The 18281-nt window shown below is 42.0% G+C and overlaps 1 protein-coding gene across 1 annotated transcript in view; it reads right to left on the bottom strand.

Annotated features, from left to right (window-relative positions):
- Positions 1-5748, bottom strand: part of LOC118398803 (AT-rich interactive domain-containing protein 1B-like) — a 111291-nt gene extending 105543 nt beyond the window's left edge. Inside the window, exon 1 of the mRNA XM_052471224.1 lies at positions 4145-5748. Coding sequence (XP_052327184.1) covers positions 4145-5413 — 1269 coding nt within the window. The 5' untranslated portion in view covers positions 5414-5748. The remainder of the gene's footprint in view (positions 1-4144) is intronic.
- Positions 5749-18281: the final 12533 nt, after the last annotated feature.

Below are 18281 nucleotides of genomic sequence, written 5' to 3'. Positions count from 1 at the left end.
ATGACAGTTACGGGTAGGTTATCCAGAATAAAAACTATTCAAATGTTTTCGCTGTAGCTCAGATGGGATTATGAGCAATAAAAGCAAGTTGGAGGATGTTGTACCAACAATCGTTTGTAGAAGTATTGTACACCTGGCAGTACGCCTAATTTGAATTAATCAACTTTTTTCAAAGACAGAAACAAAGCATTATTTTTATTTGACACTTGCCAGAATCCATTTGGTAAACTCAAATGACTAACAGTCTTAAAATAAAACCTCACTACAAAAAAGACAGACTAGATCATCAGATAGAGAAAAGGCTACTTAAATCCTAAACACTACACTTTCTGAACTAAATACATACACAACACTTCGTCTACACAAGAATGCTTTTCAGGTACCAGCAGTAAACATTAAATGTTGTGTTGTTCTTACTCCATTTTATGACCTGTAACTGGTTTCAATCTGTTCGTAAACACCACACATGGTGTTGTAGGTCCATTATTTTGAGAAAGTCTCACCCCACAAATGAAAGACTGGAGAAAAAAGCTGCAGAGCAAAGGAGGATGTGATTTCTTTTTAAACACAAATAGGTCAAGCTTGTTTTTGTATTTTCCCTGTATTAGGAGTCCAGTGAGCAAAAAGCACTACATTTCTCCCAGCTAAACACTTCTTCTGTCTGCTGTAGGCTAATCTACCAAACGAGGGCTTGTTGTCAATGTGAATGAGGCCATTCAGATGGGGAAATCCTACCTACAAATCAGCAAAATAAAAGGATTGCATCCTAAATGGCACCCTATTCCCTTTATAGTGCACTACTTTTGACCAGAAACATATGGGTCCTGGTCAAAAGTAGAGCACTGTATATGAAATAGAGTGCCATTCAGGACAGATTAAATACTGAGTCAGAGTGCCATGTGTTCAATTCACACCACGAGGGTGGGGAGGAGACATCAAACCTGCCTCTGGAGAGGGAGGAGAAACTATGAAGAGAAACCCCTCTACTTTAGGCCAGCAAAATTCTTACAAGTCTGTCAGAAATATGCCTGGGATGAGTTCCTAAAACACAATCTCAGGTTTGTCTGTAACCCTACACTACAGGTAACCAAAGAGCACAGGACGAACCCTCTCCAACCCACAACGAAGTGGACGTCCAGACTCACTGACGTCCAAACTTGAATGGTTTGCCTGTGGACATCACAGGCAAACCACCGCATTTACCACATAATCTGGCTATATCCACACACTGCATCTACAACGTAAACATATCCACTTGTCAAAATGTAATAAAACTAGAGCTTTGACGGCAAGAATGTCAGAGACCAAAGCCAGCATCACTCCCTTCATAGTGTTTCTGATGCACCAAAGTCCATGTGCTCAAAGCCAGAATGAGAGAGAGTTGCGGAAAAAAAGGACATGTCCTCTTTTAAAAAGACTAATTTAAGACTCAATTACAATACCTCAGTGAAGATGATAGACTTTCAAAGCAGAAATGTTTATTATAGCCTTGTCAGTAACAGGATCTCAGAGCATGCTGGAGACAGCAGGAATTAGCTAGTGAATACAAGAATAACTTCCATCTGAAAAGTCCATATTTTGTGTAGTGCAGCAGTTTGCACATCTTTAAACACTGTGGGGGGCTTAGCCGTGGGGAAATTAAACTACAGTAGAGACTAGAGTGTCTGTTAAACATTTTCAGACAGAAAGCCTGTTTAATGGAGGGTTCCGTCCACAACATGTTCACATTGACAAAAGATGTCAATGCTTTCAAACCAGGCACTTCTTGGTAGGTTGTCACAGTGCAGGCCTGAAGACAGAGAGTGTGTTTTCCAGCTGAGATATTTAGCTGGCTGATTGTGGGATCGGGCACATGGCTAATTTGCATGTGTGAAGGCAGACCACATAATGAAGGTGAGACCACATAATGGCCTCAGTGTCAAAAAACAGGATCAAGTCACTAGATAAAAAAGGTCAAGCCATGAGTGTCAGAGATACCACTACACAATGGAAACAGAACACAATCCTGAGTCCACCCCCCCACAGTCCTTGATAGGCAGGTGGTAAGAACCAATCAGATGCAAGATTAGGTCAATTGGGAAGTCGTGGTCAAATTTAGCTCAAATGTTCATGCTTACAAAGTGCTCTTGGAAGTGCAAGATGGACACCAGCCCTTGCCAGGCCCTCTGTACAATAGTTTCAGTCGACCTACACGGTGGATGTTTCATGAACTCATTTCAGAAGAGCATGCATAGCAGCCCACTAACCGCCCAGTCAAACAATTGATTGCAACACATTTCACTGGAACATGGACCACTACGAGCACCAGCCTGTTCTTTGGCATCTAGCAATATTGGTTTGTCTAAGAAATGGTAACTTCCCCTTGTATGCATATGATACGGTTGTGTATTCTGTTGACATGGCGCTCTCTCAACTACAATCTGCCCTTTTGCTTTGTAGAAAGCCCTTGAACAGAAATTGGTACTTAATGCAGCTAAAAGTATGTACATGTTATTTCCCAAAAAGTTTACAAATGTATCTGATGTATGCATACACAAACAAGCGCTTGCACATGCAATCTACACACAAGTACATTGTAATATAGTTGTATGGTGGTATTATACATGTAGTATTTTAGATATGCAGTGGTGTAATAATGTTATACGATGTACTGTTTTATACGTAATATCTAAAACAGGCTTATTTGTAGGAACAGGGCATGCAGCATTTAGTTAAATAGCAGAAACCCAATCATCCAGTTGACATTCATTCTGGCTTTAGACTATGGCGATATGGTCTATATGAATGCAGCTACCACTGGACGCATTTTATCATAGCCCACTACACTTTACTAGGAACGATAGGTTCAGTACACGTCACTGCATTCTGTATCAGAAAGTAGGCTGGCCCTATCAAATATTCTACATCGGTTTGTTTATAAAGCCCTTGTGCAAATGTCTGCCATACCTTACTTCATTGCTAAATGACAGACATGCACACAAGTCACCAGACCTGATTACAAGGATGCCTAACTCTCAGTTTCCACCGAGTTGGGTACCGAGTTTGGTAGATCTGTGGGTAGTTTTTTTTGTGGATTGATGTCCAGAACGCTAAAGTTTGATGTTTTGGCACAACTAGGGAAGTTCAAAAGGCTGGTTGATGACTTTTATTAGTGAGTAATGGGTTTGTTTTTCATATGTCCATTTTCTTCAATTGCTTGTACATGTTGTGAATGTGTATGCTCGTGTGCTGAGCTTCCTTGTAAAAGAGGCCTTGGTCTCAATGGAATTTCCCTGTTTAAATCAATTGAAATAATGATCATAATACGTGCTGAGGAGCACATCTAGCTACTTGGCCAACGCGAGGCCTTCAAATTGGTGTGACAAGGCTAACATTAGCAGGCTATGCTATAGCTAGCTAGCAATAGCAGATAACAATTGGAGTGTATGATATCTAGCTAGCTGGATATCAACAAACGAATTTTAGTGTTAGCTAGTAAGAATTCTGATTTGTTGAATAAATGTATATATGCGTTTTAAGATATGAAACGGATACTTCCAATATCTCAGCAGTTGTACAGATCCTGTGCTAGCTAGAAGGAAGGTCGATAGTTTTCGCACCCCAGTCTAACGTTTTTTATTTTATTTAACCTTTATTTAAATAGGCAAGTCAAGCAAGTCCACAAGTTATATTGAAAATGTTGTAGTAAATTTATCAGCATGGGTATGCATACGTTTACATGGTACGGTACTGTAGTTAAAGTTTGAAATGTTGGAGAACAAGACTAACTTAACTAGACTTTAAGAGACTAGCAAGCAAGCAAGCTAAATGAAAGGTCTGGGATCCCCAACCAGAAGTCACCTTGTACAGAAATGGAAATGCCAACTTCAAATCAACCATAACAGAATAGTTAACTAAGTTAGTTATCTGCCCACAAGGACACTGAATTCAGAAAATTACCATTTGGGTATTCTCCGCGTGCATGTTTATTTAATCTAAAAACAGTACAGTGTACAAAAGCTGTCCTAGCGATACTGGCTAGCTAACACATTAGCATAGCTAACGTGTCTGTCCATAGCTAAATTAACTAGCCAAGCCGCCTGGAAAGCGTAGTTATAGTTCGGCACATTAGGAAAAAAAAGTGACATATGAATGCATAATTTACCTGTGATCTGCCGCTTCCTTGTCCGTTGTTTCCAGGGCTCATGGCAGGGTGATTTCTTTCTTGTCCTCCCCAACTATGAGTTGTTGAACCGTATTGGGAGCTCAAGTCTTTAGTCAGCCCCATGCTTGATTGTTGCTGTTCAGCAGAAGGATTAGTGTAATCTTGATAGCCACTGCCATAGCCCCGCATCATAGGGCTCGGGGACGTCAGTAACTGGTTTAGAGTCGGGGTGGCCCCCGACGGATGCTGCTGACTTTGCCCTGGAAATCTGTGAAACCCTCCAATATTCGCACTACCAGAAGAAGAGGCAGCAGCCATGGCAGCTCTGCTATGATTAGCAGCAGCAGTGTTGCTGACTGGGCCCATCATGTTGTTCCCGTGCCGAGAGGGACTCATCATCCCATATCCACTGTTACCGTAGCCAGGTCGGTAGTTCGGGTAGTGATTGTACGGGTTGTTTTGGTATCCTTCGTGGGAGTTTTGTTGAAGTTGATCCATATTGTTCTGTTGAACCGAATGTATTATCCCAGACCCTGGGCTTTGTTGTCCGCCATGTTGATCAAAGCAAGGCCCTCCTCTTCCCTTTCCATAATAAATATTATTTATCTCCAAAACTGAACTGTTCCCACTTCGGGACGGGTTGATGTTATTAGTTGTTCCCAAACTGGCATGGTCGTACCTGCTGTTAATCCGGTCCTCCGTTTTGCCCGGTTGGTCCTCCTCCTCACTTTTATTTAGCATTTGTTGCTGCTGATGGAGCTCCACTTGATTCCCTAAAACAACGTTCTCTTTTCCTCCATGTTGGCGGTTTCCACTTTCTCCATGTATCGACTGCTGGCTGTTGTGAATTTGGCGTTGTTGGTGCTGAATGAATTGATTGAATGGCTGTTGCTGTGGAGGTGTGTGGTGGTGCGATGGAGGAGGATCTCCGACCCCAACATTTTTCACTTTATGACTGACAAGCGTTCCCGTCTCCATGCTTCCCGAACTCATGCTACAATTTGAAGTCGAAAAAGACTCCGATCTATAATCTCCACTTTCCTTCTCACGTTGACTCGAATCGTTGTTTACAGGAAAAACTCGAGCTCTGTTTGGGTTCAATTCATGGTGATTGCGTTCTACATTAATAGCATGAACGATAGTCCCGTTTCCTACCCCAAGTACAGCTCCACAAACTACTGCAGATTTAAAATCTTGACTCACGCTGCTAGTTAAACTCGACCTTTTCTTACCAGTTGATGTTGGGGCTGTTGCCACTTGTGCGGCCATGATCAAGTCCACATCTCAGGCATAAAATCCAGTCGAGCTAGCAAGCTAAACATGTAGAAGAAACGCAGAACACGAAAAGATGCAAGCAAGCTAACGTTAGCGGGAAATGAAAAAGAGCGCAAAGGGTCGAATATGAGCATAAATACCATCTATTTTAGAGCGAGTTTATGTTGAAAGTTTTGATAAAGACGGGCATGAAACTTTTTTACTTCCATGTTTAACCCTTATACAGGCAAATGCCTTTTCTCTCCAAAGACTATTTAGCCCAGCATGGCAACAGGGAGCGTTGAGAATCGATAGTTTATACCTCAGCGATCTAGAGGGCTGAATGGCTGACGATTTCCTGGTCGGGGCGGGGCGAGATTATTCTGAGTAGTGGCACCTGAGCTCTAATATGTACATATTTTTATCACATACAACAAAACAATATTTGCATGTTCATAGCAAACCAGACTGAAAGGGAACATTTGTATGCCTAAATTGGAAATAATGTTCGAGCGCCTACTTTTGCCATGAATGGTGCTATTGTTTTCCCTGCTTTCTTTAATATGCCTAATCTATTTGTCTGATTGAATTAATTCACCTATGAATTCACCCCATTCGCCCATCATATGTGTGGAAATTGTTGACTGTATACTGTACATGTACTCATTCTTTCTCTATGCTATTCTATTATTATTAAAGTAAGAAGAATTGAAAGAAAAAGATAAACAGGCCATATGAGAATGTCCGAGTGTTTCTACGTGGGCCTAAATGAGAGTGAATATACATGAGCAAATATGTTTTTATTTGATTAGGATCCCCATTAGCTGCTACTCTTCCTGAATATGTTAATCTGTGTGATGTTGAGGGATCGACTCACTTGAGAGACCTGTTCAAGGGGGAAATCGTCTGAGACCTCCCACAGAAATGGCAGCAGCAGCCCAGTCAAGTGAAGCAGGGAAAGTGGGTCACTGAAAAGCCACAGAAAGCAGCACAGTACAGCTCCACAGGAACACACTGACACCACAGCCCTTTTTTTTTTACAGGGAAGGGAAAATACTGCTCCAACACAGCATTTGCAAGCCTATTACCTTCATAGTGCACTACCCATAGAGCTCTGGTCAAAAGTAGTGGACTATATAGAGAGCAATTTGGGACGCGAATGCAATCAGCACACCTTGTTATACAGACACTTGTCAAACCAACATGCTTTCAATTTCAGGGTTGAGTAAATAACAATATGACAATTGATTTGTTTACTAGTAGGATGGCTTCAAGTGACCCAATATGCAGTGTATGAAAGTGACTGTATTCCCAAATGTGTGACCCGTTCCAGTTAGCCATTGCATAGTCTTCAATGACAGTAGAATAAAGAAAATGCTATACTGTATTTGCAATCCAAGTTTGTGCATCATTTTATTCATTGGATAAAGGTAAGCAACCAAAGGCCTCTTCTGAAGCAGCTGGTAGCAAGGTTGATTCCAAAGACCTTGTGGATGGAGGTATATAAGAACGAATCACAATGACTTTTCTCAAATCGCAATGCATTGGAGAAGCTATGAGTGTACAGACAGCATAGCATTAGATATAAAATAGTGATGTATAGGATGTCTGTGACCGGCATTCCAATAACAATGCCAGATCGTAACGTAAATTATGGTTGTGTCTGAAGCATGCATTCTCTGTACAGGCCAGTGTGTTGGCCTGTGAGAAAGAGATTCTCAAGGGTTTTGCAATCACATCTACATACACATGAAGTACACGTCAATGTCAAGTGTACTTCACAGTGTTTTGCAAGTCTGTGTGGCAATGTGCCCTGGATAATTCCACCAATAAAAAACAGACATTGTGGGGCGGGTGGCGCAGTGCCCTAGACCACTGCACCAGCCGGCCGCGACCGGGAGGTCCGTCGGGCGACGCACAATTGGCCTAGCGTCGTCCGGGTTAGGGAGGGTTTGGCCGGTAGGGATGTCCTTGTCTCATCGAGCACCAGCGACTCCTGTGGCGGGCCGGGCGCAGTGCACGCTAACCAAGGTCGCAAGGTGCATGGTGTTTCCTCCAACACATTGGTGCGGCTGGCTTCCGTGTTGGATGCGCGCTGTGTTAAGAAGCAGTGCAGCCTGATTGGGTTGTGTTTCAGAGGACGCATGGCTTTCAACCTTTGTCTCTCAATTTGTGCCACAATTGTTTGTGTATATCAGAGAATGGCTCATTATACAATTGCTACACACAGACATCAGCAAACTAATCAGTACTTTTGATAGTGTAAAGATAAATTGTTGCAATTAAAAGGTACTTTTCACACAATTAGTTGATTCCAGAATATACCATGTCAGGTGAGAGCACACAGAACGGAAACAGGGATGTTGCTTACTCAGCAGTCAGCACTAACCATGTAACAAACTAATTACACCATGTTCACATCCCAAATGGCACCCTATTCCCTATATAGTGCCCTTCCTTTGAACAGAGCTCTATGGGCCATGGTCAAAATAAGTACCCTACATACGGAATAGACTTAACCCATTGACAAATTATAATCTTCACCCTTTGTCGACTACAGTCTGTGGACATCATCACTTGAATCTTGACCCCATATCGACCCTTGACCCAGCAGCTACTTCTCCACCATCTAGACACCTTTTATCACCCCACTTAAACCATCTGTGTGACAGGGACCCAGGCAGGCAGTGGTCTCAAATGGAACGTTACACTCTATACAGTGGACGACTTTTGAACAGGGCTCATAAGGCTGTGAGACGAGTGACACTGATTGTGTTTCTCCTAATTAAACCTCCCCTGACCTTGACAGAGGTAAATCATTAGTTTCCCGTTGTAATCATCACACAGACGCAATTATACCCCACTGGACCTTCATTTGCATTTAGACATAGCTGCTCAGGCCATGTTCAAAAATGTTCAAATACATTTTGACAATGTCAGAGAACTGAGGTACGGACACAGAGACTGATTTCCAAGCTAATGGGATTGCATGATTGGAGCATAGTTATACATATGGTACAGTTGTGCAAATATAGCTGATACATCTTTTGTGTGCAAACCTTCCAAGAAAGTATATCTTATAATAACGCTAATTCAAGAATATTCAAATATAGAGAGAGCAATTGAACGTCTATTCTTAATTCGAGTACTTACACTACTTGAAATGCAGCCTACAACAGAGGGGGGAAAAGATAATCAGGGAATTACTTGCATCATTAGTAATTCATTACTTTGGTAATAACATGTCCTTTCTTACTGGCAGCTGCCTTACTGAACTAACAAGGGGTTGCCTAGCAATCAGCGTTACACACTGGGTGACATCATTCATGGCTGAATCAATCCCAATCTCTTTAATTAAAATGACCAAGCTGACCATGTAGCATAATTTCCATAAATGTGACCCTCAAGTTAAGTCAGAAAACATGTCTCTCTCTTCTCCTCCCTGTTATGCTTACCAACCAAGCACAGGGTAAGAGGGGGTAGGTGAGATGCATCCCAGTCAGATTAGTATGGTGAAAATGTAAAATGTTTTGCTGCAAAATCAAATCCAATAGCTACAATAGGAATGATTTACTTTACTTTGAAACACACAAGCCAAGAACAGAGAAAGCACCCAGAAGTAGGGCATGTTATGGCTACAATACTGATGCCAGCATATTTAATATTCTATTCATCTTCATTTGATTGCTGTAGGTGCAGGTTTGAAATAAGGTTGTGGTGTTTAATAGTATTATTAATCTAAGGTAATTTACCAGCAGTTTCTCAAACAGAGATTACGTTTGGTCCTGAACTTAAAAAGCAAGCTCAATGGAGAATCTCTCCAGGGTTACATGAAAGGTTCTCACACAAGACAAAGAGAGCCAGCCAGAGAGTCAGTCATATGTGATATCCTATATCAATTCCTATGATCCACCACATCAACCCCTCACACACACAAATCCCAGCCTGCATGTCTGAACCAAACTAGGATCTTTAAATCCATTAAGGATCCAAATTAATCATTTAGGTGTGTCGAGACCTGGGCTAAGTTGTTCTGGCACACAGTAAAATATGGCTAGGCATCCCAAATGGCAGCCTATTCCCTTTATAGTCCACTATACTTCTGACAAGGGCACATAGGGCTCTGGTCAAAAGTTGTGCAATATAAAGGAAATAGGGAGCCATTTGGGATGCATCTGTGCCCTTTCTCCCCGCCTGCCTCAGATGAATGATTTATTAAACGACAGGTTGTTGCTGGACTGCCAGATGGATCTCGTGTGTCTCGCAGTTCCACAGATGTGTACACATGTTTAATGGTTGTTTGTGAATGCCTGTCAAGGAAAACAACCTCTTGACGAGGCGACGTCCCCCGTCTGTTCACCCCTCTTAACGTGAACCGTAAATCAGAGCCAGGGTTTAACAGCGGTTGCATCCCAAATGGCACTCCGTTCCCAATATGGTGCACTACTTTTGACCAGAGCCTTATGGGCCTGTAGTAGTGCAAAGGGAATATGGTTCCATTTGGGATGCAACCGACTTATACACACTTCTCTCCCTAAGAGCTCTGACAGGAATATGCTATGGACACTCAGTGGGGGTACAGTACGGCTCACTGTTGCTGAAAGCAAGAATGTGTTTGTTGGTAACTGGAATGACTATCTGAATTGGTCAACTCAAGTTAACATTTTTATGAAACAAACTTCTTTAAAGGTTGTTAGCTATGTACAATTGACATATTACATTTATGCTTGACATTGACATTGACATGACATTTATGTCATTTTCCTCTAGTGTCCAACTAATGAATGAAGTCCTACGTTATTAAGTCATAAGTCTTATGTAGTTTTTAGAGGTGTTGCACTCAGTTTTCCCTGGCCTCCTGTCACACCCTGACCTTAGTTTGCTTTGTTTTCGTTATTATTTTGGTTGGGTCAGGGTGTGACAAGGGTGATATATGTGTTTTTGTATTGTCTAGGGGTTTTTGTAAGTCTATGGGTTTTCACTAGTCTAGGTATTTATATGTCTATGGTTGCCTAGATTGGTTCTCAATTAGAGGCAGCTGTTTATCGTTGTCTTTGATTGGCAACCATATTTAGGCAGCCATATTCCTTGGGTTATTTCGTGGGTCATTGTCTATGTGTTAGTTGCCTGTGTCTGCACTTATCATATATAGCGGCACATTCGTTTTGAACGTTTGTTTAAGTGTTCTTCGTCTTATTAAGAAGATATATTCATCTCACGCTGCGCCTTGGTCTCCTCCATACCACAAACGTGACACCTCCCATTCGCTGAACCATTCTGTACCTTTATAAGCGCCTCGGCCCTGGAATGCAGGCCATGTTAACGGAACTAAATTATCAAAGCACATATTCCAAGAGAAAAAAAGTTTACAGTATAGTCCCTCTGGGTGTGTCTGTGGCCTGGCCACAGGCTACGTGTGATGTGTCTGCAGTAGTGTAGCGGTAGTTAGTGCAGGATAGTTACAGGATAGTGATGGGTGATGCATCCTTAAAGGACCCGAGGATGGACTTTTGGATCACACAGAAACCAGATCACATGATCTTCTGATGGTTCTGTCTCAACGTCAGCAGAGGTAGAAGCAGCAGACTCTGTCTTCCCATCTCAGGGAGGTATGACACAACAATAACCGGGACTGTTTGTAATCAAGCATCTTAGAGTAGGAGTGCTGATCTAGGATCAGTTTAGCCTTTTAGACCATAATTAACAAGATTACATGGGCAGGGGGGACCTGTCCTAGATCAGCATTCCTACTGTGAGACGCTTGATACATACGACCCTAGATCAATACACCAATTTAAGAACAAATGTGCCGAAAACAAAATGCACCTTGAAGTGTTTCGAATCAGAAAAGTTATATTTGTACCCATTGTGTGATCTGTGTTTCAGTGTGGACTTGAAGGATGACTCACAATGGCTATGGGGTTGGACTAGGCTGTGAGGTGGTGAAGGGCCACGCGGGCTAATGTGGGCTTTGAGCCGTAGGGAAGCGCTGCAGCAATGTCTGGATGGACAGGATGTAGAGGCGGCAGGGAGTCAGAGCCGTCATGTTGGCTGAGTGCTTAGCGTCCGTTACCAGGTCCAACTCTGAGTGTGCAGAGTCAGAACAAACAAAAAGACAACGATCTGTATTCACAATGAATCTCAGAGTAGCTGTGCTGATCTAGGACCAGCTCCTCCCTGTCCATACAATCTTATTTATTACAATCTAAAATACAAAACTGATCCTAGATCAGCACTCCTATTCTCAGACTCTTTACAAATACAGGTCCAGGTCAGGAGGGTCTAAGTTCTCAGCAGGGTATAAAACAAGTTATAATTCAGTATGATACTGTAGGTTTCAAGTAGTAACTAATGATGGATTAAACTATGCATTGGTATGGAGCAAGCTAAATATAAGTGTTCATTTAGGATGGCATGTGTTACTTCGTTCTTCAGTCTTTTCAATAAATGTAAATATGGTTGTACAAAAAAATGTAGTTGTACCCAAAATTGTTTTGGTTTTGCTTGAATTTGTATGTTTTTTGCAGTTACATGTAATTGCCATACCATACCCGTCCGTACATTGTGTTGTTCACATAAACACATCAAACAACAACCATATTACTAGGATGTAGGCGTTAAATCTCAAAATCCCTGCATCAATTTGCATGACAATCCTGGGATATTTCAGCATCTGTTTGCATTCAGCTCAGCTCCCTTGATAACCAACATAAAACGACTGTTGCATAATATAACAGAAAAGTGCATTTTGACCATGATGGAACTACTTGCATCATCAATAACGATCCCATTCATCTAATCATTAAAACAAACAACTAATTAGACACCTATTATAGCATGAGTATAGACATGTTTTAAATTTTTTATTTACATTTATTTCAAGTAGAGATACTGGGGTGCAAAGGAACAAAAAAAATAATATATATAAATTAAATAAATAACAACATGGGGATGAGGTAGTTGGATGGGATATTTACAGATGGGCTATGTACAGGTGCAATGATCTGTAAGCTGCTCTGATTGCTGATGCTTAAAGTTCGTGAGGGAGATATGAGTCTCCAGCTTCGGTGATTTTTGCAATTCGTTCCAGTCATTGGCAGCAGAAAACTGGAAGGAAAGATGGCCAAAGGAGGAATTTGCTTTGGGGGTGAGCAGTGAAATATACCTGCTGGAGCACGTGCTACAGGTGGGTGTTGCTATGGTGACCAGTGAGCTGATAAAGGCGGGGCTTTACCTAGAAAGGACTTATAGATTACCTGGAGCCAGTGGGTTTGGAGACGAATATGTAGTGAGGGCCAGCCAACAAGAGTATACAGATCGCAGTGGTGGGTAGTATATGGGGCTATGGTGACGAAATGGATGGCACTGTGATAGACTGCATCCAGTTTGCTGAGTAGTGTTGGAGGCTATTTTGAAAAATGACATCGCCGTCAAGTCAAGGATTGGTAGGATAGTCAGTTTTACGAGGGTATGTTTGGCAGCATAAGTGAAGGATGCTTTGTTATGAAATAGGAAGCAGATTCTAGATTATATTTTGGATTGGAGATGCTTAAGATGAGTCTGGAAGGAGAGTTTACAGTGTAACCAGACACCTAGGTATTTGTAGTTGTCCACATATTCTAAGTCAGAACTGTCCAGAGTAGTGATGCTAGACGGGCGGGCAGGTGCGGGCAGCGATCGGTTGAAGAGCATGCATTTAGTTTTACTTGCATTTAAGAGCAGTTGACGGCCACGGAAGGAGAGTTGTATGGCATTGAAGTTCATCTGGAGGTTTGTTAACACAGTGTCCAAAGAAGGGCCAGAAGTATACAGAATGGTGTCGTCTGCGTAGAGGTGGATCAGAGAATCACCAGCAGCAAGAGCGACATCATTGATGTATGCAGAGAAAAGAGTCGGCCTGAGAATTGAATCCTGTGGCACCCCCATAGAGACTACCAGAGGTCCGGACAACAGGCCCTCCGATTTGACACACTGAACTCTCTGAGTAGTAGTTGGTGAACCAGGCAAGGCAGTCATTTGAGAAACCAAGGCTGTTGAGTCTGCCAATAAGAATGCGGTGATTGACAGTGTCGAAAGCCTTGGCCAGGTCGATTAATACGGCTGCACGGTATAGTCTTTTGTCGATGGCGATTATGATATCGTTTAGGACCTTGAGCGTGGCTGAGGTGCACCCATGACCAGCTCGGGAACCAGATTGCATAGCGGAGAAGGTACGGTGGGATTCGAAATGATCAGTGATCTGTTTATTAACTTGGCTTTCGAAGACCTTAGAAAGGCAGGGTAGGATAGATAGTTTATAATAACAGTTTAGGTCTAGTGTCTCCCCCTTTGAAGAGGGGGGATGACCGCGGCAGCTTTCCAATCTTTGGGGATCTCAGACGATACAAAAGAGAGGTTGATACAGTAATAGGGGTTGCAACAATTGCGGAGGAACATTTTAGAAAGAGAGGGTCCAGATTGTCTAGCCCAGCTGATTTGTAAGGGTCCAGATTTTGCAGCTCCTTTATAAAATCGTTTATCTGGATTTGGGTGAAGGAGAAATGGGGGAGACTTGGGCAAGTTGCTGTGGGGGCTGCAGAGCTGTTGACCGGGGTAGTGGTAGCCAGGTGGAAAGCAAGGCCAGCCGTAAAAAAATGCTTATTGAAATTCTCGATAATCGTAGATTTATCGGCGGTGACAGTGTTTCCTAGTTTTATAAAGTGGGTGGTTCAAGCCCTGAATGCTGATTGGCTGACAGCCATGGCATATCAGATTGTGTACGGGTATGACAAAACATGTATTTTTACTGCTCTAATTACATTGGTAACCAGTTCATAATAGCAATAAGGCACCTCAGGGGTTTGTGGTATATGGCCAATATACCATGGTTAAGGGCTGCATCCAGGCACTCCGCGTTGCGCATAAGAACAGTCATTAGCTGTTGTATATTGGCCATATACCACACCTCCTTGTGCCTTATTGCTTAATTATAGCAAACTTTCTGATTGAATAATATCTAGCACATCTTATCAGTTATGATTATCATGTGCACCCCTTCCTAGGCATCCCTCTGCATCCTTAATTTTTAATCTCACCACACTGAGCAGTGATCAGTCACTGTCTGGGGGACACTGCAGTGGAAGAGGGGCCCTGTTCAATGTTAGTGCACTATATATGGAATAGGATGCCATTTGAGACGCAGCCTAGGACTGTATTTTTTTAATCTAAAGAATGCCCCGTCTAACAGCCTCTCAGTGTGCATGGGGTTCTCCATCAGCATGGTGTCCCTATCTATGAAGAACATGCAGTCCCCCAGGGCGCACTGATGGAACTATCAAGTCCCCTCTCTGGTGTATCTTAAACAGCACCTCCAACATCTAACTCACAAACATGGGTCGGTGTCACCAAACGCATTCAACACCAGTCTTACAATTGTAGTGGATGACCTGTTTATATACACTCTTTTTGTTTGTTTTAGTGTAATATGTGTTTTTGCATTTACATTGATTGGTTAATACATTTTATGCTACACAAAGATAAATAATACACAGTTTTCTAAACTAATCCAATCAGTTGGATGTATTGAACCAGTACTGAGATGGTCATTCCAGTTTAGATGATTGAGGTAGTTGAAGTATTCAAGCTTCCCTGCCCTGGCAGTCATTCTGGAGATTGTGGATGATTAACTCTGTTGTTGGATATCCTAACTCTGGCTGGATTCCAATAGGAATTACCCAACACTTTGCAAGCCAGTATAATGTGAATTCCGGGCCTGATGTGGCCTGTAAACCAGGAGATTCCTAACACCACTGTGTTAGGGTATAACTAGCCTCTCAAAGAAAGGCCTTATGACATATGTGATGTATTGTCATGAAGGCTAATAAGGCTGGTGGAACCATTTCATAGAGGGTTCCAGGAAGAAACCTCCAAAGAGAAAAGGGTTCTTGGTAGAACCCTTCAGACGGTTCTAGGAAGAACCTCCCGAGTAGTGCAGCGGTCTAAGGCACTTCATCACAGTGCTAGAGGCGTCACTACAGACCCGGGTTCGATCCCGGGCTGTATCACAACCGGCCATGATCGGCAGTCCCATAGGGCGGCGCACAATTGGCCCAGCGTTGTATGGGTTAGGGGAGGGTTTGGCTGGGGGCCTTTACAAGTAGACCATCATTGTAAATAAGAATTTGTTCTTAACTGACTTGCCTAGTTAAATAAAGGTTAAATAAAAATAACCTTAAGATGATAAAATGGGTCTTGGTAGAACCATAAACAAATAGTTCACATCTACTACTAAACTACAGTGCTGATAACTGATGATATTTCCATGGACTTCACTTGTAATTCGAGGGGAAAAGCCATTTCATATCAGTCTGAGGGTCTTCTGAGAGCTCCATGAGGATGGCCTTGTCATGAAACCACTTTCTATGGTAATGGCTGCCAGGCTGACGGTGGTGTGTCATGTACTCCTTCAGATTATTGTGTTGAACAGAACAGTTGTTTGAACGTGTAAGAAATTGTGAGTCTCTACCACCCTCTGGTGGGGGTTGTATATACACTTCCATGGTTATTCAACCCTAGACCAATACGACAACAAAAACAGAATGCAAATAATGATGCATACATATCACACTATCTGATGGGGGAGGTGATAGTTACATATCGGGATATTATTTTTGACGACATATCGTTTCGCTTTGTGCTAGTTGGCTGTACCTGCAACAAAATTCCAGTATTTTTCCTTCATAGCTTGTTCTCCCATCTTCTTTCTACAGAGGGAGCCAATTTACTTTCACAACTTTTTTTCCCATGACTGATCAAAACTTTTGCAGGGCTCTCTTGTCCTTTTGCAGGGCTCTCTTGTCCTTTTGCAGGGCTCTCTTGTCCTTTTGCAGGGCTCTCTTGTCCTTTTGCAGCAAGACACATGATGAGAAATATGTTTGGAACATCCAATAGCAATACATATAGAATCCTGAGTCACAATACATATAGAATCCTGAGAATAACAATACGTATAGAATCCTCAGAATCACAATACGTATAGAATCCTCAGAATCACAATACATATAGAATCCTCAGAATCACAATACATATAGAATCCTCAGAATCACAATGCATATAGAATCCTGAGAATCACAATACGTATAGAATCCTGAGAATCACAATACATATAGAATCCTCAGAATCACAATGCATATAGAATCCTGAGAATAACAATACATATAGAATCCTGAGAATCACAATACGTATAGAATCCTGAGAATCACAATACATATAGAATCCTCAGAATCACAATGCATATAGAATCCTGAGAATCACAATACGTATAGAATCCTGAGAATCACAATACATATAGAATCCTCAGAATCACAATGCATATAGAATCCTGAGAATCGCAATACATATAGAATCCCGAGAGTCGCAATACATATAGAATCCTGAGAATCACAATACATATAGAATCCTGAGAATCACAATACATATAGAATCCTGAGAATAACAATACATATAGAATCCTGAGAATAACAATACATATAGAATCCTGAGAATCACAATACATATAGAATCCTGAGAATAACAATACATATAGAATCCTGAGAATCACAATACATATAGAATCATGAGAATAACAATACATATAGAATCCTGAGAATAACAATACATATAGAATCCTGAGAATCACAATACATATAGAATCATGAGAATCACAATACGTATAGAATCCTGAGAATCACAATACATATAGAATCCTCAGAATCACAATGCATATAGAATCCTGAGAATCGCAATACATATAGAATCCCGAGAGTCGCAATACATATAGAATCCTGAGAATCACAATACATATAGAATCCTGAGAATCACAATACATATAGAATCCTGAGAATAACAATACATATAGAATCCTGAGAATAACAATACATATAGAATCCTGAGAATCACAATACATATAGAATCATGAGAATCGCAATACATATAGTATTTGCACCTAAGTATCGTGATAGTTTCATATTGTGCGGTCCCTGGCAAATCCCAGACCTACTTACTATCTGTTAAAATAATATATGAATGCATCTGCATCAATCATCATAATAAACTGATAAATGAAACCTGGACATTTAAATATGTACCTTCCAACCATCATGCTCACAATAACATAATTTGTCATGTGACACAAAGGTCGCAACATAGCCTTGGCATACTGTCTGGAGATTGGCTTGTCCTGGCAAGAATAAAATCACAAGTGAAGCGGAAATTCAACAACTCTTGGAGGACAGTGGACAACAAAAAAAGTGCTTATTTTGTTGTTAAAAGTAAGACAAGATAGCAAGGTAGCACTAGTGTTCCCTTCCATGTGCAACAATAAAATCATATGCATAAATCAAGTAACTTTCCAACATTACCTATTTAATTTAGTTTAAATCCAAGTGAAATCTAAGAGCTGTGTTCTTACTACCAGACCATCCATGGTGGTGGCAGTCCATGAGGGTGACCCAGCTGTTCTGAGGGTGGCAGTCCATGAGGGTGACCCAGCTGTTCTGAGGGTGGCAGTCTATGAGGGTGACCCAGCTGTTCTGAGGGTGGCAGTCCATGAGGGTGACCCAGCTGTTCTGAGGGTGGCAGTCCATGCGGTGACCCAGCTGTTCTGAGGGTGGCAGTCCATGAGGTGACCCAGCTGTTCTGAGGGTGGCAGTCCATGAGGGTGACCCAGCTGTTCTGAGGGTGGCAGTCCATGAGGGTGACCCAGCTGTTCTGAGGGTGGCAGTCCATGAGGGTGACCCAGCTGTTCTGAGGGTGGCAGTCCACGAGGGTGACCCAGCTGTTCTGAGGGTGGCAGTTCATGAGGGTGACCTAGCTGTTCTGAGGGTGGCAGTCCATGAGGGTGACCCAGCTGTTCTGAGGGTGGCAG

The sequence above is a fragment of the Oncorhynchus keta genome, chromosome 19 (assembly GCF_023373465.1).
Source record: "Oncorhynchus keta strain PuntledgeMale-10-30-2019 chromosome 19, Oket_V2, whole genome shotgun sequence".
NCBI lineage: Eukaryota > Metazoa > Chordata > Actinopteri > Salmoniformes > Salmonidae > Oncorhynchus > Oncorhynchus keta.
This window is presented reverse-complemented; position numbering and strand designations above follow the sequence as displayed.